General features: G+C 42.0%; 1 protein-coding gene across 3 annotated transcripts; it reads left to right on the top strand.

Moving 5' to 3' along the window:
* Positions 1-379: 379 nt before the first annotated feature.
* Csn8 (COP9 signalosome subunit 8) lies at positions 380-25,486 on the top strand. Of its 3 annotated transcripts, XR_011732038.1 has the most exons (6): positions 380-589; positions 758-828; positions 2,331-2,509; positions 3,227-3,513; positions 17,316-17,456; positions 23,261-25,486. XR_011732038.1 is itself a non-coding variant. In XM_071778430.1 (5 exons), exons 1-4 carry the CDS (start codon positions 524-526, stop codon positions 3,484-3,486), a joined length of 576 nt encoding a protein of 191 aa, XP_071634531.1. In that variant the 5' UTR covers positions 380-523; the 3' UTR covers positions 3,487-3,513; positions 23,261-25,486. The 3 variants fall into 3 exon arrangements, 2 of the variants coding, with proteins under 2 accessions (XP_071634531.1, XP_071634530.1); XM_071778430.1 differs by lacking the exon at positions 17,316-17,456; XM_071778429.1 differs by lacking the exons at positions 17,316-17,456; positions 23,261-25,486 and having other exon boundaries at positions 3,227-5,445.
* The last annotated feature ends 1,326 nt before the right edge of the window (positions 25,487-26,812 follow it).

Genomic DNA, 26,812 nt, shown 5'->3' with positions numbered 1-26,812 from the left:
TACCCTCGCCAAGACTCCACGAGAGGCTGGGCTGGACATCTCTTCCTCGATGAGTTTTAGAACGCGTACTGGATACCGAAATATTCCGAAAATCTTCATTCAATTATTTCCAAAAGTGTCTGAAAAATTTTATATATTTTTTCAGAATTTTTCATATATAAATCCCAATTCTTACAAAATTAATTTTTGACAAAAAATATGAGAAATTTTTTCACCAGAGGGAGATAACTTTATCATTGTCGATAAGGAAGTTCTCTGTAGTCTATTTGTCAATCCGCGATCGGTATATAATGAGGGACCAGCTGTTTGCAGCATGCGGACGGTAGATGGCGCCTGCTATTCCGCTAACTTTTCCGAGCTTTTCGATCGTCGCCGCGGCCCGCTGGCCGCGTGGGCTCAGCTGTTTGTGTCGCGTCGCGTCGCGTCATCGCGTTTCGTTTACCTCGCTTGCGGTTTCCATGTCGGCGTGTTTTTGGGCCTTCGTGTCGTCGTTACCGTCGGAATAGTCAGTAGAATTATCACCATGGTGCCCAATTGCACGGTTGAACTCAACAAGTTGATGAACGAGTTGGAAATAAGCGAACTGGAGGTGAGTCTCGAGTCCGCGCGAGCGAGAACGCTTTGTAGGTTATGTCGGTCGTCGTCGGCTCGGTCGGCTCTTTCTACTCGTCCGAGCCCAGTAAAATATGCTTTAGATCGAATGTCACTGGTATGTGGGGAGGGTTTCTAATTACTTACCCGCATTCTGCTGTTTCAGGCTCCGACTGGAGTTATAACCGCACAAGCCTATATGCGACTGCTGGCTGTCTACCTCCATCAGAATGATCTGTAAGTAAAAAGCTTTTCATTGTGTTTCACTGTTATTCGTTTGATTTATCTCTTATTTTGAGGATATTATACCGTCATTTCTAAATTAGACATTTTATCAATTCTGTTTTATTAAAAAATCAAGCTAGATAAGATTTAAATGCATAAGGCGTAAGGCTTTTATAGCATCTAGTCTATATTTGAACAATGAGAAGTTCTCGAATACGTTGAAATATTATATATCTATGTAGTAATAGTTTAATCAATGTTTGTCCATTTTAGTTAGTCTAACTTTTAACTGTCATGTGATTCTGACGTGCTTTTTAATATGAATCTCATTTTTAATTTATTTAGGATTTATATAGTATTGTTACACACGTATTAATTTTACCTCTATGTGACATACAATCTTTTAAACTTATATCGTAGTTTGGGCATAGTGTCATATTGATCAAGATTTTTGTGAGTCTACTATATTACTGATTATATGATTTTTATACACACTTAAAAAAGACCCATGATCAAAACGTCGTGATTTTAATTAATAATTCAATAAATGTGGCCGGTTGGGTGGATTAAAAGCTACCTGCTTTAATCAAATACAATAAAAGATAAAAGATTGTAAACTATATTATTATGTTGGATTGGATTAACAGATCTATAAACGATTGATTGTATCGACTGTATTAATATAGGATAAGTGGTTTTTTCAAGAGAGTAATAAGGCTTACAATTTGTCCAATTTATGCAATACTATTTAAATAGTTGCTGTGAATTTTTATAAGTTTAAAGAGAAAGATTTGTCTGTAATGAATCTAATTTATAATTATAACTAGACTATAATTATTTTGTAATACAAGTGTTTAATCGCGCAGTAATCGATAAAAAAAATACATATTTTTTAATTTTTTCCTGACATACATGTTTAAGAGCTTTAGCTTCCCTTACTGTCTCAAATTTCAAGAATATATTCAATTTAATTGAAAATAGTGCAATTTTTTTTTTATATCTTATTTGTTACCACATAGTCGGATTTTTCTTTTACACATATTAAATTTTTGGAGACCTTAAGACCCACTAGTTTTATCTACGAGCGAGTTATGTCTTATTCCTTCGCGTTGCTTTCATTTTCGTATAGTTATTCAAGAATCATCTCGATTTAAAGACTCTGAGAGTCTCTATTTCCCTGTTTCTCGCGGCACTAAGTTTATTAACGAACGTTTCGCATCAAAAGCACGAACGTCGTGTAAAATATTTCATTGAGACAGCGACTCGTTCACCGAGTCGACCTTATTTTTGCAACGATGCGATGCATCGCGTTCGGGATCGCGATCGGTTCTCCTTAGGCTACACTATACGCGTTTTCGCGAATCGGATTCGTGAATCGTGCATTTGTATACCATGTGTGCTTAGGACGAATGGTATACAAGTGCACGATTCGCGAATCCGATTCGCGAAAACGCGCATAGCGTAGCCCCAGCCTTATCCGTTGGTCCGCTTGAACGAACAACCGGTTGTCGTAGGTGCAACGCGAAGTACCTCTGGAAGCGAATCCCTCCGGACATGAAGACCGCCCACGAAGAGCTCGGACGGGTGTGGACGGTAGGGCAATCCATGTGGCAACGCAACTGGCCCGCGGTCCACGCGGCCCTAAACGTGGAATGGAGTGAAGACATCAAAGACGTTATGACAGTCCTCAAAGGTAGGTCAATAAGGCAAAGCGATAAACTTAGGCCACTTAAGGCTAATAAAACAAACGTTTCGTTCGCTTGGACAGAATTAGTGGTAATTAACAACCGTCCGTCACTGAATTATATATTTTTTTATGTTTCTCTTGTACAAAGAGATATTGGTATTTTCTTGTATAAGCAAGAAGATATCTATAAGAAGTTATTCGTATGTATAGGTCGCGAACGAGCCTTCAGGGATTATCGGTTGTAATAATAATAATAAAATTTTTTAAATCGTTGAATGCAGATCCAATATTTTCTTTCAAATAATTGTGCCACATTGCCGTTTGTATATGTATGTATATATTTTATTGTTAGTTATTAATGATCATTTATCGAGCATATATGAGAGAATATTTGGCATTTAAATGAATATTATACGCGGGTTAATTTCGTGTTAACTGTGGCAAATTGTTTTCCTTATTTAGCGCCCTACATCTGTAGACGCGCAAGGACTAAATATGTTACCTTATTATAATTAACGACAATCAATTGTTATTAAACCCACCGTCTACATAATTATCGCTTACAAACGCCAGCCGATAATCGATTATTCAAGCGGAATCTGCCCAGCACAGTTGGAGTCACTCTTTACTCGAACTTCTCGTTCTTTATTAAAAGCGAGAGGAGTTCCGCGCTGCGCTAAACGGAATCATCCGCCCGATTTTGGACCACCCCGATTTTTGCAGACAATGTACGAGAACGGGTGATGAGGCTGATATCGAAGGCGTACTCTTCCCTGAACCTGGCGACCATGGCGACGATGAGCGGTATGTCGTTGGACGAGGCGCGACAAGCCGCCATCGACAGAGGCTGGAACGTAGACGGCACCATAGTGCAACCGCGCAAACAGATCGACGAGGAACAGTACGATGAATCGGACAAGATCTGCCTGACGGAGGACCAGCTGCAGAAGCTCACGCAATTTGTGTCCTTCCTGGAAAATTGAGAGAGCTTCGCCGTTCCCCGATCCTTGGTATGTGAACTCGGGTTGCCGCGCTTGGTCTCTATACGACAGACTCGATACTCCTCTCGCAATCTCACCTCGTAATCCTATTATATAAAGGAGGAAGTGCGCGCCAAAGGTAGCATCGTCGGTGTTCGCGTTCGTAAAATAAGCATACCCCTGTGTGAGAGAGAGAGAGAGAAAGGGAGAGAGGGCAAGTGAAAGAGAGAAGGGGGAAAGTGATAGAGATAGAGACGGAGAGCCTACCCACGCGATTTGTCCGTTCGATCGGAAGGATAATTCAATGAAGCTCCTCGCAAGCGTGGAATCAACAACTATATTAATCGATAATCAGCTGTGCGTGCGAGAGGGCGGACTGGCATTTGCGGAAAGGGATCCTCCGGCAGGAACATTTCTCCTTACCCCGCCCCGTCCCTCCGCCCTACTCCTCTCCTACCCTCGATGTTGAATCCCATGGAAATACACGACGTTCGCAGCCGTTCGACATCGCTATAATTATTATCAAAGCGGATCGCCGCAGTAGGAATCGCGCAGGTAGCCGTTAAACGTTCCTCGCGGAACGACGACAACGTACCTCTCTCTCTCTTCGGCGTGGACACGCGCGCGGCGTGTGCGAACGACATTACGCGTGGACACTCTTCGTAGCGTATCTTCGAATTTCGATTAGAGAAAGAGAAACGAGAGAAGACGAAAAAAAAAAAGGATTGGAACTATTTCAAGCTCTCGGCGTGCTCTGCTGGATTTTGATAAAGTGTGTTGTAGCAGCAAGTGAGTGTTTGTATTTGTTTCTTCTGCCCGTTTACCGACTACACCATTATCCTCATGCAACATCCCTCCCTCTCATATCGTTACATGCGCGTTTCTCGGAGAGCCGCTCACGTATCGAAAATGCTTTTGAGATGGATATAAATATCATGGATTCGCAATCGACGACTGTTTCTCCTGTTATTCCCGAGGAAATAAATCAATGAGATTCGCCTATTCACACATATTATAGTTATTATTGTTCACGAATTATAGTACGTTGATTATGAAGATCTGATCGATATGGATCTGGATTTTCAGTTAAAGAATCTTAATCGATTCTTCGTCTCTAACTTTAGATTTGAAACTAAAAGAAGATTAAGCATTTAATAAAACTAAAATTGATTGATTCCAAGTTTTAACAATCAAATGAATTAGCATTTTGGTGAAATCGGCTGTGATATAAATTGCCACGATTAATCGTTAAGTTCCATCCCGTACCTACAACTTCGTACTTGCACGTAACTTCGGAGTTACCGCAGAACAATTTTCGCAGATTACGTTCCGATCCCTCGATCGAGGCGAGGGGATAGCCGCGGCTCGCGGCGTGAAAGCCGAACGATCGACAGAAAAATCGCGCGTTCGGGAAGATTCGCCGAGTTGCGTCACGCAAATCGAATCTCCGCTCTCGGAAAAATCGGCCGCGGACCAGTACGTTCCGAGAGAGGCGGCACACAATGATTCCCTATGAAATCGATTTCTGGCCGACCCAACCCGCCGATCATTGTTGCGCACGGGTTGTGCCGCCAATCGCGCGCGCGATCGTTACGCAATCCCGTGGGTATTCTCGAGGAGACCTGCGGCGGCGGGCAGGTAGCACGCGGTCTCTCGCTACTCCGGCACCGCTACTCCGAGGTTCTTGCTTCTTTTTTCGGGCCCCGCCGACACTCTAGAAAGTTGTTGCACCAGTATCGCTAGTCGTACACATGCGCGTGTCCGCTAATCCGCGCCTCGCCGGTACATGTCTCTCTACAAAGTGCTGAAAAGCTACATGTATATATATCGTCGAGATGCTCCAAGCGTCTCTCGTTGCGAGCGCACCGTTTCCCCTTACGGATTTATCTCCGTACAAATTAAAGCTAATGATGGCAGTTAACGTTGGATAATCCCGTCTCGACGAATATATTAATATTAGGATGTTTAATGCCTTGTTATTTAAATATACACTCCTGAGAGCAATTTATAACAAACATTTTGGATTCATGGCCGACCTCCGGCAACTTTTCTACATTCTCATTAAGAGGGAATAAATTAACAGCACGTGTAATTTTAAGTAGCTGAATCCATTGACTGTGGAAATTGAAACTATGTCAAGGATTCGAACACGAATTAAAAGAAAATATTTACAAACGTGGATCTATATAGGAATGTTTTTTTTAATTTTCAAGCGATTCAAAACGATCATTTTGCTCTATAAGAATAGATAACAATTATCCACACTTTTTAATCTCAAGTGAATTTTAATTGAACGTGAGTATATAATTATAAAGATACATCAAAAATTTGTGCGTAAAAGACGATGAATATTACAAAATTTTTGGTAAAGAGAAATTCGCTAAAAGATTTCTGAATGTTACACGTGCAGCTTTTAAGCAGCTTCTATAGCACGTTTTCGTCAGATTCTCACACCTATGACTTCGCGGAGCGTCGAAGAACGTGAGAATCGCCATGAAGATCTGCCGCGTTCGTTTCTACTTCGCGAAACGATTGTTTCGATCTCCGCCGATCGCGCCGCGCCGCGGTGCACCATTCGATTCGAGCGCGCCGGGATCGCGAATATTTCGCAGGGAATATGTATGCTAACGAGAGAAGTTGAAACGTTCTCGTCGGCGCTCGTTGGATCCGCTTCTATTATGCGGAATATAGAATGCATATCATGCTGTGTACCCTCCGGAGTCACGAAGGTGAAAGCTTTTGTAGCGCCGCCTTTTTTTCTCCCCGTAGAATAGATCGCGCTTTTATCGGGAACTCTTTTTATCAGACGCCTCATAAATGGCGAGAGAAGAGAAATTTGGTTTATAAAATATATTAAATAATTAAATAATATGTGCCATAATGTATTTTCATTTCATGAACAAACTTTTTGCAACTCGAGATATTGAAAATGTGAAAAACATGCAGGTATATTATTAATATTTTATATATACGAAACAATTATTTCATTTATGATGTGATTCATATTTGATGTGCGTGAATATAATAAAAATAATAATTGTTACGAAATATAATAACAGGAGAATTTATTATTATATTGAATATAAGAATCTTCTTTTTTAGTCTCTTCCTTTTTTTTTTTAAGATGCAGACGATGCTCATTACGTTAGATTAGTTAATTACTTATTTTTAATTGACGTTAGACTTTTTCAAAGAAAGATATCAAATCATATCCATCACACATTGAATATATTCTCAAAAGTTTATGTTAATTGATGAGCTTCTCATATTTAATGAACTAATGAAATATATATTTATATTCTTGAGATTAAGTCTTCGTCTCTCATTTCTGCAAAGAGATTCTATTGCAGAGTCGCGAAGATTTAAATTTCCAGTCAAACGGAACTTGCAGTATCCCAACATTGCAAAATCCCTCAAGCCCCTTCCCCCGCGGCGAGCGCATCCAGGAAGTTGTTAGAACGCGTTCGATCGACGCCGTATCTCGATCCAAGCGTCTAACGCTAATTTTCGCGCGTTAATCCCGACGTGTGGGAATGCTCGCAGAAAAGCGTTCAACCTGTCGATCGCGCGGAGAAGGAAGGCGTGTTCCCACGCGCGCGCGCGCGCTCGTACCTACGTACCTATAATACGTACGAGCGCTCGCGCGCGCGGTCCCGAGGCCTATCCTAGACGCGCCGTTCCGCATCGGATACGCGCGATCGACGCAACAATCGGTATCGAAAAAAAGGCGCTCTCCGGAGACCAGCGGGTGGTTGCAAGGCGCGCGCGCGCGCGCGCGCTCGCGGTCCGGGAGGCGCAAGGCCCGCGCGATGACGGGGCCCGACCCCCGGGCCCTCTCGTTCGCTGTACCTGTTTCCACGAGGCCCATGCGCGCGTGCGCGCGCGCGCGCCTTCTCAACGCCGTTCGCTGAATAATGCAGATTCATCCGGCGAGATGATTGCATCGCGATATCGCACCGCGATATTCTTTTTCGCCCGATCCCGAAGCGAAGCAGGCGCAGAGAGCCGGGGCGGAGAGGAGGCGGAGGTGGAGAACGATCACGCGAAGCAGCGCGCCTCGCGCTTCGAGACATTGCCCACACGGACGGATGCCTCGTTTGCGCTTCGTTCGCGGATTGTCGAACGTTTCGCGTCTCTATCGGTCTTCGTTAACCTTTCGGCGAGACCTCACTTACGGGGCCCGGGGATCGAATTTGTCTTGGCCGCGTCTCCGTCGGCTGATTGAGTTGCATCCTCGATTTGGTGCGGTAATAGAAGAAACAGAGATGCCCCTTAACACAACAACATATATTATGATTTCATTAATTGTCCACAAATATCTGGATGTTATTTTAAAATCGTTTGTTTAAAAAAGTAATTTCTCGTTAGAATAGGGACACAATTAATCTATGTGAAGAAGTAATTGACATAATTAATATAAAATTAAGCACGATGTTTTTATACAAAGATAGAGTTATATATCTGAAGAACAAAGATCTAAAAAGTCAAAGATGAATTTTTGTACATCAAGATTGATTCTTGAGAGACAAATATTTAAAATTTTTTTATTGTTTAATAATTTTATTATTATTTTTTTATTATTTAAAAGAGACCACACACACTGCAGAGAAATGTATATAGAAAATATTGTATGTAAGAACGTAATTACTTTGATATTTCGTAAAAGACAGATATGGAATTAACGTAACGCGCAGCTTTTACACTGAATTCCTTCGATGTGTGGAGAATGAAATTGCAACCGCGCGGTGATTTACGAGAATGTAATTTATTTGCCCCTACAGCGATATAATCGAAGCAACTATCAAACAGTGAAAGAAAACACTGTACCAGAGTCTTCCCGACTAGTTGCGGCAAATACAGACATTAGCGAATGGCTCTTCTTACGTCCGTCTGACCGTTCATCATCGATAATCCCGCACCATGGAAACTACCCTACTCCAATAATTGCACGTTTCAATCGGATATTTAAATAGAAATAAAATTATTTTAAGAAATACTATTACCACAAGTTAATCAAGATTAAAGAATTATATATATAAAAAATACGAAAAATAGAAAGTTATAAAATGACAAATAAAAGGATTATATTAAAAAATAAGAATTATTAAAATTAAACGTTAAGTAATTATGCAATATGTACTGATTATTTTAAAATCTACAATTAAATGGTTATAAAATATATTTTTTTCGAATTGACTCGAATAGCATACCCCCCATGACGGCATCCTTGTTCGCGATATTCAACTCTCTATATTGTCAGTCACCGAAAATCAAAATAGACTTTTATAAGAGGGACCCCGTAATTATCTCGGCGCAACGCGACGCGGAGTATTAGCGAAGATAAGCGAGCATCGGTTTGCAACATTAAGCGAAGTGAAGGTGAGAGGCGAGAGAGGGAAGAAGCCAGGCCGGGTTACCGGTTACCTCAGCTGACCTCCCCTCGCGCGTAAGAGTACGCGCCGGTGACTCGCGTCTTCTTTCCCGAGCGGCGGGCTCGCGCTCGCGCTCGCTTGCGGTGACCTTTGCGCGTCGCGGAAAACCGCCGGCGCCGATGCTCTCTGCGCGAGCGAGCGAGCGGCACGAATCGAACGAACGCGCGCGACTAGTCGATTTCGTAAGTCCCCATCGCGCACGCGGCGACGGCGGCGGCGGAAGAGTCGTCGGGGTGAGACGCCAAGGACGAGGAGTGGATGATGATGATGATAATGATGAAGAGGAGAAGAAGAAGAAGAAGAAGAAGGCTGGCGCGAGCAGCAGAAATCCTCCTCCTCCGAGGATTTCCCTTCGCCAGCATTTCTCTCCCCTCGACTTCTTCCATCTCGGTTTCTCCCCGGTGACCTCTCGGGTCGTTCCAGGTCGACTCGGGGGATGCGAATGCGTTTCCGCGGGGTGCGTTTTCGAGAGTTAAAGGCGATAATGTTTGCGACGGCAGCGGCGACGACGGGTTCGTTTTACACGCGCGCGGAGAAAAGGGCGGCCACGTTCCAGAGTGACCTTTTCTTCTTGATACCATTTACTGGGTATTTTTATCGCGCGGGACGCGCTACTTGCACCTGCCTCTAAATGATGTGATCGATAAGAATCTGCGTCGCACTATCCGCGCGCGGCGCGGATTTTTCACCTAATCGGAGAACGCGGCCGCGAGCCGGCGCGGGGCGTCGCGGCGCGGCGCAGCGCGGTATCTGGTCGTCGGCGTATCCGTCACTGCTCGCGCTTTTAGATTTGCAGCTTCGTTGGAGAAGATAATGACTCGGAGCTACGTGAAACGATGAGAAAAAGATTACATGAGTTACGCAATTTTAGGGGTTCCTCTTTTTATTCCGACGCGCAGTCTAATTCTCAAACGATCAATGAAAAAACAGCGTAATGTATTAACTTTGCAAATATTAGCGATCTTACTTTATTGTTGAATGTCTCAGGGTATCATATTGATTGACAAAAATATTCGGATAATGTATATTGCTGTAACTATATAAGAGATTTATTCGACGTTATCTTATATCCTGTTTCGGAGAAAGCAAAGATGATTCTTTTCTCTTCTTGACTCAAATAGCTTCTTGAACTATTTGATATAGATCTAAACCACATACACTTACGGAGAATATTGAGGTAACGGGAAACGGGATAATTCTATCTAAGAAGTGTTCCCAATTTTGATACCTATTTTATTACAATAACTGCTTAATGTATCGCATTCTAAAGAGGAAGTTGACACTAGTTATTTATTTGATTTTTTAAGTTAAAATTTTCAAGCCTTTTTTATTCATTATCGAGATATTTTGTGTGTTTTTACAACAATTTATAGAAGTAACACGATTTTGGGAAATTAAAGATATTATATTTAGAATTAATTAGGAAATGAGATTGAAGAATTTGATTATTTTATGTAAATAATCTCTGTAACTATACGTATTGGGAGGAGAAAGATGAAATGCAGTCGCAATCACGACCACTCTCTTTGTCATCACGATTCAAAGCAGAACAATGTTTTCTCGCATTCAATTATTCGTTGCGTAATCGAGCAATCCACCTTACGAGAGTTTGCATTCTGACGATAATTCTGAAGATCCTCCTTCGACCGACGACGTCATCCCTCTTGTTAGGTCTCGAACAGATCTCCTCTCCTTTCTTCCTCGTCTCCCCTGACAGGATTTATGTCATCGCAGTTGTCGTTAACCATACTTATTGCTGACGTACATTCTAAATAATGCGCGGCATCGAAAAATACCGATACAATGTTCGGTGGACATGCCGTTTTCGTCATAAGGATAGTTGAATATTCTTTGAAGTTTTAAAATCCAAGTCTATTAGTCATCGTGCATTTCCAGAGATTTGAGCATTTATATATTTAAGATCGTTTTCACGAAATAACTTCTTAATTAAAAAAAAAGTAATTGGTAAATCTAAGTGCATTTATATTTTTTAAATTTATATTAAATCCTTAAATACCAAGTCGAAAAAATAATGCATGGCTATTTCTAAAGCCTTGTGTCCACGAAGTGTGCTAGAAGTCGCTCTTAGATCTCAGATGGAGAAAGAATAACCAATTTCATTGGTCAATTGGCTGAAGTGTTTAAATGTAATTGGTAAATTCTTTCTCCGTTCGAGATCTCGGAGCAATTTCTAGCATCGTGGACACAAGGCTTAATATGAACTTAATAATATCAAATTCTTCTCATCAGCGACGTCGATATCTACCCATTAACGCTTCTAAATTAATAAAGATATATGATTATATAATGTGACACGATTTCCTTAATTTGACGAAAAGGAAATGAGAGCTAATGAAATCTTCAAATTGACACCGATAACAGATTCGATTATGGGGTTTTTTTTATTTAGGCAATTTATTTTATATATCCAGCAATGACAAACGAAGAATACTGCATGTGTAAATTTACACACATATACAGATACACATAATTTAACCACATTACATATAACGTATAGAAGTCTATTTTGGACTTAAGATTAGACAGAATTTAATTTAATCTAATTGAATATAATCTATACTTATATATGGACGATCAAAAAGGACAAAATTTTTATGAAGACAAGAATTATGAAATTATATGACAAGAAAGAAAGGGTAGTCTTCGAGGTCCCGCTCTAAAAAATTAGGAGCTATCGACCGCCTCGTTGCATAACGATAAACGCAAACGCAAGTTGCAATGAGTGGCTAGTCTACCTGCCAGAATAATAAGATTTTTCATTTCCACGATGATTGAAAGGGGGAGTTCAAGCTTGAAATCGATGATCCCCTCGTTGTTCGATCGCGCATACGTTCCGCGTGTACGGGATGCAATTGTGCAAAGGTAACGATCGGTTTTCTTTCCTGCGGTGGTATGCCGCGGAGAAGGCGCATTCTGAGCGCACCCACCGGAGTACCATCGATTCGCGTCGGCCAGCTCGAACGGGGACAAAGACGTGATCTACAGGGTGTCCCACCACTGTCTACCGGATGTCTGTTTTCAGCCATAACTAATAGAAAAAATAAATATTATGATGTTTCATAATATTGGGCCTCCAACGATTGTAACATTATTAAGAAAAAATTTTGAGTAATTAAGTTTCCCGGAATTGTACACGGATAATGAAATCACTCCCTGTTGAACACAAGCGAGTTAACAATAAGGAAAGGATTTTATAATGCCGACCACATATGAATATATTTAGTCCAATTTTAGATTAGAATTATGTATCTAATAGATTCGTTCGTTATTAACTGATAATTAGAATTAGAGCTTCTATAATTATTGGATATTCAAGAACTCCGAGCCGAAGGATTATAAATGAAATCATATCAATTGATCGCAACCGGATATATTAAAGGAACCATTTCAATTCAAAAGCTTTTAATATTTAGATATGAAAGAATAGGTAGTGACTCGTGATAATATGACATAGCGGTTTGTAGAAATAATAGTTGAAAGGACACCCTATATAAATCTACGGGAACACTATGCCGGGTGAGATCGCCATTGCCGTTGTAGGAGAGAGAACGAGGATGATCGCGATAAAGAAACAATCGAACTGCGTCCCGCCCACGGATCCGCCAACATTCAATTGTGTCTTCTCTTCTTCGACCTGCGATCGTTCCCGGTGTCCCCTCGCTTCCCTCTCGTCTAATCGAACAACAAAATGTTTCGTAGCACCTCGAGTGGCGCGGCGTAACACCTGCATAACACTCGTCATCGAGAGCCCGCTCTCGAAAAAGAGATCCTTTGAGCCACCTTCGAATCTTCCGATCGAATCGGAAATATTCAAGGTTGTAGGTTGTGTCTTGCGTCGTTAATTCGATTGGTGAACTCGAGAGGAACTATAGAGTGGCATGAAACACCAGTGTTGACTTTCTACGTTTTTTTAATCCAAGTTTATATTAATCTCTAAAATGCAAACATATTGAGAGGGTTCGAGCTTAGCGATGGAATTTTATCTTTTGTTATATATAGATGAGGTGTTATGGCAAATGATTTGTAATAACGATTGATGTAAAGACATTTTCTAGTGAATTCATTGTTCAATAGATTTTCAAGATTACGCTGTATTTATTTTACAACTATAATTATTTAGAATGAGATTTGTTTATCTTTCTTGTCAATCGGTTATCCGATTCGATCTTCGCGGCACTGCCCAGCTTACTCCGAGTATCACGAATAAATTGCTCGAATTCGACGCGCTCACAGCAAGTAGATTGTATCGTGGAAATTTTGCGGCCGTTCAACTTCTCTCGTGCCGAGAGAAATACGCGTACCTAAATACGCATCGCGTTGCACAACCGCGTGACGGCAGAAAGTATAATCTCGCATCGTTGCAAAATCGACATTCGCACTTCCGATCCCTGAGAACGCGACGGCGAGAGATTCTCGACCCGCCCCGAAACTCTAAACGCGGAATAATATCGCTTTTTCCCGCGCTCTTGACTCCTTGACTCCCGGCCTCGGTAACTCCCTCGCGCGAGATAACAATGACGATCGATTACCAAGAGGCACGGCCATTCAATTGAAAAGATATCTAGAATGAAAAGATATCTCAGCGAATGAATCATTCTTCTTTCCGGAAGACTGATTTCTCTTATCAAAGATAAATTATTAACCTAAAGGTTAATAAATGTAATCATCTAATGATCCTCTTTTTTTACAATGTTATCTCCTATTCTATTTCTAAAAATTTTATTACATTAATATTGCCTCGTCTGTGGCGATCGTGGCGCAGAGAGATGTGCGCTGGTCTAGTGAGCGACCTGGAGGATCTGAGTTCAAATCCGACCAAGAATCTCGCTAGGTTTTTATTCGATTGCCACCTCTCGGAAGGCAGGGGATGGCAACCCACCGAGAGTATCTTGCCGCCCTAGCTCTCTATATTTGGAGAGGGTCCCCCCAGGGTTGACCAAACGATGAAATAATACGGGCGAAGGATGGCAGTGTGGTCTAGCGGTAAAACGCCAGACTTATAACCGCGAAAAAGCGGCTTCGAGTCCACCTGAGCCGCCCGAAAGCCAAAATCTAGTCGAACGAGAATCACTAAAAGTAAGATGGATAAATAATTAAGATAAGTGAGATAAGACTGTTATACAAATTATATTTTACAAATTATATTTTAAATTATATTTTACATATATTATTTTTTTTAAATAAATGTAAATCGTCGATTCGCTCATAGAGTCGCCCATTAACTTGTAATTGTCTACTTAATTTATTTAACTTTAGAGACAAAGACGATTTAATATATCGCTTTGGAAGTTGCACGCTACGACAGATTTACGATACACGGTGCTTAAATAAAGCAGCGAGTCGCGTCCTTTGCTCCCAATCACGGAGTAAGGAAGTTCGCCGGGACGTGCGGCGGAGTGCACTCTTCCTTCCTCGGCGACTCTTCCGTTTCCCGCACGATATCTAATCGCGCAAAATTAGCCGCAGTTCGAAAAACAAACACAAGCTAAACTCTCTTCCACGACTACTAACCCGAAAAAAACCCTCCGTTCGTATTGTTCGCAACAATGTCCGCTCGTGATTGTGCGTGAGAAGCGAGGAGATGCGAGGCGAGGAGCGCGCCTTCTTTCGGAAGTTCGGACGCGAAATCTTGTCCCGCGCGGCATCCTCGCGCCGCCAAACAAGATTATCCGAGTCCCATGGCGATTTTGCAATCGCCCCGGTAAAAGGAGCAGTCAGATTGCACACGAACTTCTAATCCCATTATCCGCCTTTCTTTTTCGACCCGATGAAAGCCCGGCACAGAATCTTCAACTTTGCCATTTCGAGCACACTGCGTGCACATGGGTTTCATACCAGGAAACATATATTATATATAGTTTTAAAATTATATTTCGTGGTAATGCCGATAGTGCAAGAATAAATTTGCTTCGTGAGAGTATTCCTTTGATAGCAAGTATGAAAATTTCAAGCTGCTTCTTACAGTAAAAGACTTATATATAGCAGGTGCGTAAGAAATTTAACTTTGTTAAAAAAAAGCGGATAGAAAAGACATTTTTCAGTAATTAATATTATCTACTTGGCGAGAAAGCAACACGAACTTTTCTAATTTTTAACCGATTAATTATCGATTTTCTGTTTGAACTTCAAAAACATCGTTTCATGTCGTATTAATAGCATCGTAAGAAATTAACGATGCCGTAGGATTTTAATGTTATTGCTGTAAGAAATTTTTCTTATGGCAGCATTGATCTTTACGATACCCTTAAATGTATCAAACATCAATGATGCGTGGCTACGGTGGTCGCCGTTAACATTAAGATACTTTGCACGCCCTCGTCTTTCCACTTCCTAAGGGCCAAAGCACATGACATGGCGTAGCGATATATGACAGTCGTAATCGTGGACATAAAGTAACACACAAGCTTTGACGTATTCTGACAGTCAGGACATGCCATGCAATTTTGTGCGTTACTTACGTCCACGACTACGACTGTCATATCGCTACGCCATGTTATGTGCTTTGGCCCTAAAAAAAAGCCGGACGCACCTCGAAGAAACGTAAAGGCGCCCGCACAATGAAAAATATAAGGAACAAGGAACAGATATTAGCGATTATTAGAAATAAGAAATCTCAGGAATAAAGCTGGTGTAGCATTAATACACGCCTTCCGATAGGTAAAAATCTATTGCCTGTGTTATTCCCTGTTTCTGTTGTATTTTTTATCGTGCATCCAACTTTATTCTTGATTCTATAGTCCTAATCGCTAATATCTGTCTCTTATATTTTTCATTGTGCGGAGGCCTTGACACGTCCACAAGGTCCCCCGATGCTGGAGTTACCGACAGAACCTAATTTTTGCGTACATGCCATTTTTTATCAGTTTTATAGAGTATAGAATTAAGCGGGAAACACAGACTTTTGCATAACGCATAATGCATAAGCATAAGAAAATTGATTGGTCTATTTTTTTATGCACATGTATATGGACCAATCAATTTTCTTATGCTTACGCATTAGGCTGGGGCTACACTATGCGCGTTTTTTCACGAATCGTGCATTTGTATACCATGTGTGCTTAGCACGAAATGCACGATTCGCGAATCTGATCCGCGAAAACGCGCATAGTGTAGCCCCAGCCTTATGCGTTGTGCACTTCAGATAACTCCAGCATCGCCTTAAATCGCAGATCGCCCCCTGGCGCGTTTCGGTAGCACGGTAGAAGGACTAGAAGGTGACTAAACACGCTAGCGCGAGCATACGCGAGTGCACCTACGATTTCGTAAACGTGCGGCGGCACTCTCGGAGGCAGAAGATAAAGAGAAATACCTGAAGAGGTGCAGGGTGCAGGTGAGGCAGAGGGAAGGAGAAGGAGCCCCGGCCTGGAGAGGCTCGGCGAGGCTCCGCAACGACCCGAGGATAGAGAACTTAGCGATAGAGGTAGCCAGGAGACGAGCGGAGGAGAGCGTACCTATAGCCGGCCTAGGAGAGAAAGACGGAGAGAACGGAGAATATGGGATCACCCGGGGTTAGGGTTCGCGATACTGCGCCCACGTATCCATTGTCTCCGCTTTCGTGCGCCGCGGGAAAAAGGACGCGAGTTGCCTACGGTGCGCCGCGCGCTCGCGCTCGCGCACAGAGCCTTTAGCCGACCCTTTCTCGCCCGCGGGATGCACCGATACTCCGTTTCCTTGAGCGAGAGAGAAAGGTGCGCTGGCGCGACGACGGACGGACAATAAGAATGTATGTATATACGGGTTATCGATGCCTTAACCGCGGGTTGACAAAGTGAGCCGGGATTGCGCGAATAGATCGTTTAACCCTCGACCGAGCGAGCTGCACCCCGATCTCCGTTGCTTTAAATTTTAATAATTTGACGCGTTACGAAGAAACTTTTTCGACTACATTTATATGCTGTAAATAATACACTGTACAAAATTTAAAGTCATAATTTTTTTTAGCAATTAATGTAATCCAGACGGAATGGTTTATTTAGTATTCAAGTTTACAAGATTATGGTACATTAGTGCTGGTCTACAACTCTACAACCTTGCTTTAAGGGTATTTAAACTCTAAGCCATAAGAAATTGACTAATCACAGTCGAGTATTCTCCTCACATTCTACTGTGATTGATCAATTTCTTACGGCTTAGAGCTTAAAACACCTATTGTAGACTGGGACTTACACTCTTCAAGTGAAATAAATAGAAGTTATAAATTTTTTAAATAAATAAATAGTAATTAGAAATTTTTTTGAACTGACTTTTCGTCTATAAAATAGCTGACTTGTGTTCTTTTTTTTTCTCTCTCTCTCTCTCTCTCTCTCTCTCTCTCATTGTATGTCGCTAAAGAAGCTATTGAAACCGTATACCCCTACGATACATTTTCCTTGCTTTTAGGGATCTTGCATTCATCACATTGATATTCATCGGAGTGAATATTTGATATTCGCCCACCGGTAAAGCCCCGGAACAGACTATTTCCAGGGCAACACGTCGCTGGGACCGCCGTTTTTTCGCGCGCGTCGCACATCGGGGTGGGTAAGTTTTTCTTCCCCTTTTTTCAATGGATGTACGTCGTCGCTTTGTCAGAGAGTTGACGGTACCGAACGCGTTCTAATCTCGTTAGGCTGAATGACGTCAGGCACCGTCCTCTCGCGTCTTTCCAATTTGCGGCCGTCACATGGACGATTAGGCATCATCTATCGATGACTTTTTTGCCGCGCGCGAAACGAAGCGAGAGCATCGATCGTTTTTTAAACTGCCGACACGCAAACGCGCGCGTTGCGCCTTATCAAATCTCGAAAATTGCAATAATCGCCGCTGCGATCTTGTTGTCGTCATAATCTATATGGAAATTATCGAGGAAGCCGAATAATACTTGGCGATTTCTTTAATGTATATTAAAGAGAATCTCGTCGAGATAATCCAGCTTGTTTGCTGAACCCAATTATTATTTCTGACCTACAGCTGTCGCGCGTCGAAGCTTAAATTTGCAAATGTTATATTAATTTCATACCAGAAAAAAGGGTATTATAAATTGACACGTTACATTATGTGACCTTACAGTAAAAATCACTGATTTACCAGTGATCAACTTGTTTTATTGTATTTCATATCAGTAACCTGACATTAGTGACATTAGATTGAAACGACCAACGCCATCCGGTATCTTTGCAGTAGGAGTCAAAGAAATGTCACACGTTCTGGTATAAGATATATAACTCGTTTCACGAACAATACTACGCCTTAATCTTCTTCCATATAAATTTATCTACCACCCTAATATATGATAAATTGTTTCAAGGTTGCGTTTAACAAAAAAATGAACATTCTGACGCACACGCGTCGCGAATGATTTTATCGGTATGATGCATTTAGCGATGCAGTCGGGATTCGTCCCGCGTTATTAGCGTTGACGATGACAATGGATGGACTCAGATGAATGGAGTCCGAGGAAATCTGATGGCTCTATAACCGTCGTCGTCGTCGTCGTTGTCGTCCGTTCCGGGTGGCGGGCCACCAACGTCGCGCACGACTTCTCCTCTCCCAATGGTTCTCACCTATCGCGGTTGTAGCGAGGTCGCGCAGCCTCTAAATGCACCGCCGTTTTCTTTAACAATCGTTCCGCTTACTATTGCGCTTGTAATTAGGCACGATCGCGTTAGCGAAACCGAGGCAGTGGCCACGTTAGCGAAGCCGAATGCTGGCCACGTGTCCCTCGGCAATATTTTTCGTCCCGCAGCGTCGTAAATTAGTATAAGATAGCGTGTTAGTCGAGAGTCCTTGAGATTACAATCGCGTCGAGTATTATGAAATACTTGCTGCATTTAGTGACATTTACATGTTATCTAAAAAAATGGTTGCGTTTAAAAATCGTTCCATTTATCCCTCACTTTTCCTTTCATCTCGAGTTTGGAAACCAATGACAAATATTGTTGCGTTGCGCTAGAGGACTTTCCGTTTCGCAGGAATTTGGAGTAGTCGTCCGTTTGTGTATACGACACGGAAACTGGTCAATGTCAATAGCAGTTTCCGCGCGCGTGGGAGTAACTTTTCTCTCGGTCTACCTGGAGTACCGATTACTATCTGCACTCGATCGCGCCGATAGTCGACGACCTGTCATCGTCGCACTTACGTAAATTTTCAAGAGTTATAGTCGAGTTTATGTAAAAGAATTACGTCGAAGAGGTATATACCCTCGATGACGTTAGTCCGGGAGAGAAAGAACCGTTAGGCCTCTCGCGAGCGATCATGCTCGCCGTCGACGTTGCGTTCCGCCCTTTCTCATTGCGCTTGATTCCCGAACGGTCCATTGTTTTCTCTCGTTCGCGACTTTCGCACCGAGAGGCACCAGCGTCACGATTAATCGAGGCCTAATCGCTCACCCGACTTTACACGACCTGATACTTATTTCATTACGGGATTCATTCCGAAAGAAGGTAAAAAGTTGGCGCTATGCCCAGCAGATTAATTGAGCGATTAAAGCTCTATGAGATGTCAATTAATTATAATTTACGAATGTAAACGTTGGACGAAAAGTATTGCGAAATATTGCAAGTGTCTTGGGCAATTATAAAAGCTTCGCACGAAGTCTACCAATTTTTTCGAGTAACATCGGAATTACGTAAACCCTCACTTGCTCAAGCGTGAGAATTGCAATACACTAAACTTAACGAATATATAAATTCATAAACGCCGTAATTGCGCAATGCCTTAACGTATCTCGCAGGTCTGTTCGCGCGTATACGCTTCGTCCGCAGCCGTCCATTCCTCTTATCTCTATGCGATCGGTTAAGATTTGAATTTGGATGCCGCGTAATTAAAAACAAGGACGTCGACAAATTACCGGATTATTTCGGAATCTGTCCCTGCCCAACTTATTGCGCTTATTAGCATGAATGAAATTCGTTGCACTGTGTAAATGATTCATCGCAGCAGGAATATGATCATCAGAAACAGCAAACTACGTCAGCCCAATCGTGAATTATGTCGACCATGAAATGATAAGTATCACGTTTTAAATATTCCTGAATATAATTATTTAATTTATTCTTATTGATTCTCCCTTCCCCCCTCTCTTCACTCTGTCTCTCTTTCTCTTTTCCTCACATTTAAATCTATAATTCTGAAAAAAAAATTTTTCCATCAATTTGTAGTATCAAAAAATATCAACGATTAAAGATAAGATATAATTTTAATAAAATAGCAATTAAAATCATACAACATCTAAAAGATATAAATTACTACGGATATTTACATATTTATAAGCAATATAGATCATTGCAAATAATTGGATTGAGAGTCATTTTTTTTTTCAAAAAATGCAATATCTTACAGCAATATACAAGTTTATACTCTACTATTTTATTATCTTCTTATCTATTTATAATCGATTTAATAGCCTGTTTACATCGCGATATATTATCAGGATTAAATCATTATACTCAAACGGTCAGTTATGTATTTGCATTAAATCTCCCTGTGAGAAATAATTCGTTCCATACTTCTAGATCTTCTTTTATGTAATCGCTACAATCGTGCGCTACAACACACACACACACACACACGGTTGTTATGGCGCAATTATGCGTGGTGAAATGATAAGTAGCGGGGGGCGCGTTAACGCGGACAGGTTCATTTCCTTCTCGTTCTCCGACAAGAGAAACACGAATCAATCATCGGCGGAGCCTTATCCTTCCTCTACCACTGACATCCCTCTCCGTTCTAATCACTCGCGGCAGTGATCAGCTGCGCTGCGTCTAATTTAATCACGTCTCTTTACGCTCGAGAAGTTCGATATCGCGGGTAGGACTTCATTGTACCGGTGTACCCTATATCTCTCGCCGCCTACGCCCACACATAACAATTGACGCAAGCTCTTATGCACCTGAATTGCCGTAACCCACAACGTAATCGAGCTCGTAATTATTTCGGTGTAAAGTTGTAAGAGCGTCAGTGCACTAGCGCATTTCCGCATTAGTATATGCAAAAAAAGCAACGCTGCTTTTTATTTATATAATTTTACATTTTCTTAGAATATTAATATGCGATCGAAATAGTTGAACGGTGGAGCTCCTTTTTCTCAAAGTTTTTGCGATGTCTCTTATTGCGTACTTTTTAGATGTAACCTTTTCTACCCACACGTAATTCAAGAAAACTCAAAGTTGTAATAAATATACATTACACAAGCATACGTACATCATACAAGATTGTAACAAATTTCTTCCTCGATCGCGACGTTCGATACTTTCTCCTATTAGTTCTATGTATTCAAGTCGGACTAAGGTTGATGATTTCATTAAACATTTTTAAGTGGAACAGGAATTAATCGGGATTTAATTTGGTATATCAACTTCCATTCATTATGTTCGTAAAACGATTTGTCTCCATTCATGTAATCTATCGGGCACTTTTGTATTTGCAATCTCGCTATTACAGACTGATAGACTTTAATTATTTCTTTACAAAGTACAGCGCACAGATATACACCATGTGTGTAATATCACAGCAAATCAACATTAAATTACCAGATGGCGATTTGAATAATCTAACTAAATTATGTGATGTTGAAATTAGTTTTGACCGATACTAAACGACGTTACATCTTACGTAACAGACAACGATAAACAGTCTTGATTTCAATTAGCCTTATAATCAACGTGAGTGAAATACAATTTTAACGTGTTAATTTATCGACCACAACTCTCGCGTTCCTTTTCGGTCCACGATCCGAGGAAGGAACCCGGAGACGGACGGCCTCTTCCAGCGCCTTCCCCGCGCACCTCTCTTCTAATCGCTCACGCAGTAATCGGCTGTGTCCCACTTAACTTGGATAGCGTGGGATAGGCCCTTGGGAGATGATAATTACACGTCGCGCGCGCGCTCGCTGTGGGTCGACCTACGGGCATGCCGGCACGACCGTATTGTACCGTACGTTACGGCCGTGCACTCTCACCGGTACTCTTCGGCCTCGCCTGTCTCTCTCTCTCTCTCTCTCTCTCTCTCTCTTTCTCTCCCATTCGCGATCACCGTTTCTTCTGTCTTTCCGCGCTTACGTTAGAGTATACCCCAGCGCGGCGCGGCGGGTCCGCGCGCGCCGGTCCACGAGGAGTACCGGTAAGTAAAATTCCCGGGGTCGGACGTGTCCGTGCGACCTCCGGTATCGCGCCATCGCCGCGATTAGCGCGCGCGAAGACGCGCGGAGTCCCGACGAAAGTGATTTCGTCGTCGTCCTCTGCGGTGCCGGGCCGGGGCGAGAGACGTGCGCGCGCTTTCTCGGTTATTCTCAGATCGGGCTGCATCGGTGGGTCAAACCTGTTATGCACAATGTCTAGTCGTATGGAGATAATATAGTCATGTAGAAACATATATAAAACTGCACGCAGACTGTCGTGCGATAACCGAGAAGAACAGGATCCTTCTGTTAAGCATGACTAATGAAGGGAAAATAATTCTCTTCGCGAGAGAATTTTAACATTGCAATAATTTTGAATGCTCGATAATCAATGTTAAATAATTCAGTTAAAGTATGTTAAAAAAAAATAAACTGGGAAATACTATATAGAACGAGTCATGGGTATTTATATCTTTTGAGACAAAGCATCTGAAAAATTGGGATGTGTCGTAATTGGTAGAAACCTGGTTTTACATTTCTATACGTTGTGAGAATTCCTAATGAACTCGTTGCAAAAATAACTTGACATCTTTTCTTCGATGGATCACGCATCCGTTTACGAGTTAATCATAGTTTATTCACAGTCGTGAACATCAACGTTATCTGCTATCGAGATAAAAATCTGAAGACACTTCCTTTTCTTTTTTTGCCAACGGTGAAAACACCAAATCGTTAATTGTGCGCGCTGGTAATTTGCCACGGCGAAATCGAACATAAAAGAAGAACAAAAACACGTAGGGTAATAAAGACGATAACGATTTTGTGTGTGTGTGTGTGTGTGTGTGTGTGTGTGTGTATGTGTGTATGTATGTGCCATCTACCATGCGTCGAAATCACTGGTGTCTCGCCTCGCGATTATCCCGTCAATCTCGCACTCGCTCGAGCGAACAACTCGTCGACACTCGCAATTGACTCCGATACTTCCGTCAATGCTACTCTGAAATATGTTCGAAACTGTCGAAACGTTCACGGAAATAAGTAGTTTTATTATTTGTTGTGACGTTCAACGATATCGCGCGTAAGGAGAGAAATGTATATACAGATTGATTCGATAACAGATTGATTAACAGAACGATGCTCCGTATCGGGGCGACAGAAATAATTTATTAAATTTATATTTTTACTTTCATTACTCTATTCAATTATTATTTAAATTTTTATTTTGCAGTGACAATTTCCTCTCATAATCGCTCGTTATTTTCGGAGGGATATGGGCGTTTGCAGGATTCAGGAAAAGGAACAGCCCCGTTTTTGCCACACTACCACCGTTGCCGCAATTACACACCACCATACTATAATTATTCAATAAATTACAATTACGCCGTCACACTCTGGGAGTTTGTAGAAATAATCGCGCGGTGGTTACGAGAGCGGATCGCGCGCGGAAAATAGCGGATCCAGGCGTGATAAAAAGGATAATAAACGTCCCGTTCATAGCGCAACGATATCACTTTCGTCTCGCCTCGACGCGAGATCACGCGCGTCAATCGCAGCGGGCGGCGATATAGCGGCGATTCGACTTTTATTTTTTCTCGCCGCGAAGCGTAAAAATTGAGCGCCCGAACGCCGCCTAAGGTGTATACCTAGACACTAATTCCTTACGTAATCCGAGTGTGAAATATTTGTCCGCGATCGCGTCGTATGATAATCCCGTCGTAAAGCGCGTCGACAGCGAGAAAATCGCGGAGGAAGAAATCAAAGGCAAGCTGTCGTTATAACCATTTTTTTTAAATAGACTTTATACATATGTTATTACAAATATTTATAAATAGAGACTGTATATCATTATAATTTATTGTAGTATAATTTTTTGGCTTATCTTTAAAACAGACCGTTCTCTCTTATAATTTTCTCTCCCAATACTATAATACATTTTCTTCCAATGTTTCTGCCGTTAATTAAACCATGGAAAGAATATGAAAGGAACAGATAAAAACGGGAAAAATAAATCTGAAAAATTGAATACTCTGTTAATGAATAATCTATATAAATGCAACTCTAAACAATGCCGTGTTTAATAGTCAAACTAAGATTTTAAAATAATTAAATAACTCTTATTCAAAGTGTCTTGAAGAAATTTGTAAACCCTTAGCGTATATCTCTTTCTTTTTTTCTGTCTCCTTTTCCGGCTTCTCTCTTCCCACTTACTTAATTTTTTTTTTCAGATTGAGATTGGTTTCTAATTTTAATTATAAGTAATGTGGCGATCCCGATCGCGTCTGTTAACAGGCGGTAGAGCATCGGCGCGTCGGACACCGCGGCCGCATCCGACGCCAGCGTCGCGTCGTCGGCGTCGACCGTCGACGGCGGCGAATCGGCTGTAATATGATAATAGCGCGCGCGGCGGGGCACTCCCCGGCCGCCTCTATCTATGTACGTTTCTTGCCTTCGTCTCCTCGCGAAGTGAAAGGCGGGCGAGTCGCGCTTGTGTGCCTATGGCCCGAGCTATGCCTGAGCTATGCGCCACGGTGTGCCGCGCGGTCCCCCTCGCGCGCTTCGGGTCAGAGGTCGGCTCACCCACTCCCCTCCCGGTCCCCCCGTCTCTCCGGCCGCGCTTCTAGCTCTTACTCTCCGGCCTCCCGATCTCCGATCTCCTCTCGCGCGCGCACGTTGTGTTGTCTCTCTGGATGCGGCCATCCTTGTCGGACACGGCCGCGCCGACGTCGCCGCGTCTCCGTCGTACGGCGTCGGCGGGATGCAAGCTTACGTTACGTCGGCCGTACACCTCCGAGACAGCAGGCCAACAGGATCTAATGATGCGCGATCGTTTCTGCTCCGTTCGCTCGCATCTAGAAACTTTACGCTCGTCCTTAAAGACCAACCGCGGTGGATGGCGCTTTTCTTTCGAGACTCTCTTGAACCCGGTTGGAGCTTAATTCGAGCTTTCTTCCGAGATTGGAATCTTAGTCAGGGTCTGAATGGGTCGAAACACTTTCTGTTTCGTAGAAAAACAGTCAAGCGTGCAATCTTCGTATGCATTATACAGGGAATGCGACGCTTATTAGCGCATTTGTACCGTATGGCGAAACGGAATGACTTAATGATTAATGTGAATGAAATTTCCAGACTCGAAAATGTTTTTAATTCGCAAAAGTCTAACATCGCTTTGTGATGTCGTACTGTTCCACGGAAATAGCTGCACTGAGAAAGATTTAAAAGTCAGGTCACGACCTGGATATTTAATTATGAAGGTGGTAATTACGTGCCATGTGAAAGGGAACGATAAAAATTGTAGATTCCTGACATATATGCATATCCATCGTACATATTTCAGACGTGCGATATACAATAATTATCACGATTGTCATTGCACGAAAAATTACACATATCAAACAATGCAAATGTAATACCGTTTTGAAAAAAAAAAAAAGAAAAAGAGAGAGTCGGTGTCAAACGACGACACATTATCGCATTATCACGAAGATATGGAACATTTTGTTAATTAACATTTGCATATGTATATTGACTGTAATATAATCGCGTAATCGCGACAGGGGATTGACCCTTCACTTTTTTTCGAGTTTTTTCAACATTGGTAGCGTTACACTGGATATTAAGTGATCGCTAAAATACTGCGGGGGGAAACTAGTTCACGCCGTGCACGGTCCGTCGGTGTCGAGAGGTCGATATAGATCAGCGCGCACCGCGAGATAAGCGATATCCGCGTTGCGCGAGGTCCTATTTTACAGTTAGCCGAGAGAAGGCCTCTCCTCCGGTATTTCGATGTCGCGTACAGTGTACGCCGTGGCTGCGTGGGACTGGGTGGAAGATCGTGGTGATTAATGGCGATCAGAGGGAGAAGGCTGGGGAGAGTAAGAGAAAGAGAAAGAAACGCACGTACACATACACATACGGAGAAAACGGTTCTAGGAGCGACACAACAGCCAAGCGTCGCACCCTTGCGTGGCCCGCAAAACGACTCTACGCGGTATGCGTATTGTATGGTAATGCTGCCCGTGTACCTACTCCAATATTTATTCACTGTCGTTATAACGCGCTTTTACTACCACCCGGCACCATCCATCTCTCCGCTCCGGGGGGACTGCGGAGCCCCGAGAGCTTCTCTCCTACAAACGGGACGACGCGGCTCGTGGCCGGCTCCTGTCATCCGATTCAGATATATAGTACGAAGAAAGCCGTAATATAACGTCTAGATCTCACTTCCTGGACGTATTAACCGCAGCCATAAACCACGCGACTTTTGCCGGTGAAAAAAAGATAGTCTTTAGCAATTTCATTGGGAGAGTTTTACAAATATTACATTGTAAAAAAATTATTTGTTTCGATACGTAAACATTTTTGGATACATCAGGGTAATAGACGATTTGAAGGAACCGAAGAGATATCTTTTTTAATATTCAAGATACGCGCGGTTAAAAACATTTTTATTTTGTATTTGCGTTGAAATCTACCTGTGCAGAAATTTTTTGTGTTAACATAAACTTTTTTTTTGTATTAATGCAACATATTGTTATATTGTGTTAATTTTTCTGTCTACCGTTTCTAATATTAAAATAACACAATTTATATGTAAATACAGTCTTGGATGGTGACATATTTTATATGTTAAAATAAACGGATAAGTTGTGTTACTTTCCTCTCTATAAGAGTTTCCATTTTTCACACATTACTTGCGTTATTTATTTACATATTTGCCTTCTGTTAAATTAACATAAAAATTAGAGTAGATAAACTGGGACACGTAAAATGTATTAAATTA

Source organism: Temnothorax longispinosus, chromosome 5, assembly GCF_030848805.1.
Source record: "Temnothorax longispinosus isolate EJ_2023e chromosome 5, Tlon_JGU_v1, whole genome shotgun sequence".
NCBI classification, from domain to species: domain Eukaryota; kingdom Metazoa; phylum Arthropoda; class Insecta; order Hymenoptera; family Formicidae; genus Temnothorax; species Temnothorax longispinosus.
The sequence above is the reverse complement of the archived record's forward strand: the minus strand, read 5'-3'. Positions and strand labels throughout refer to the sequence as shown.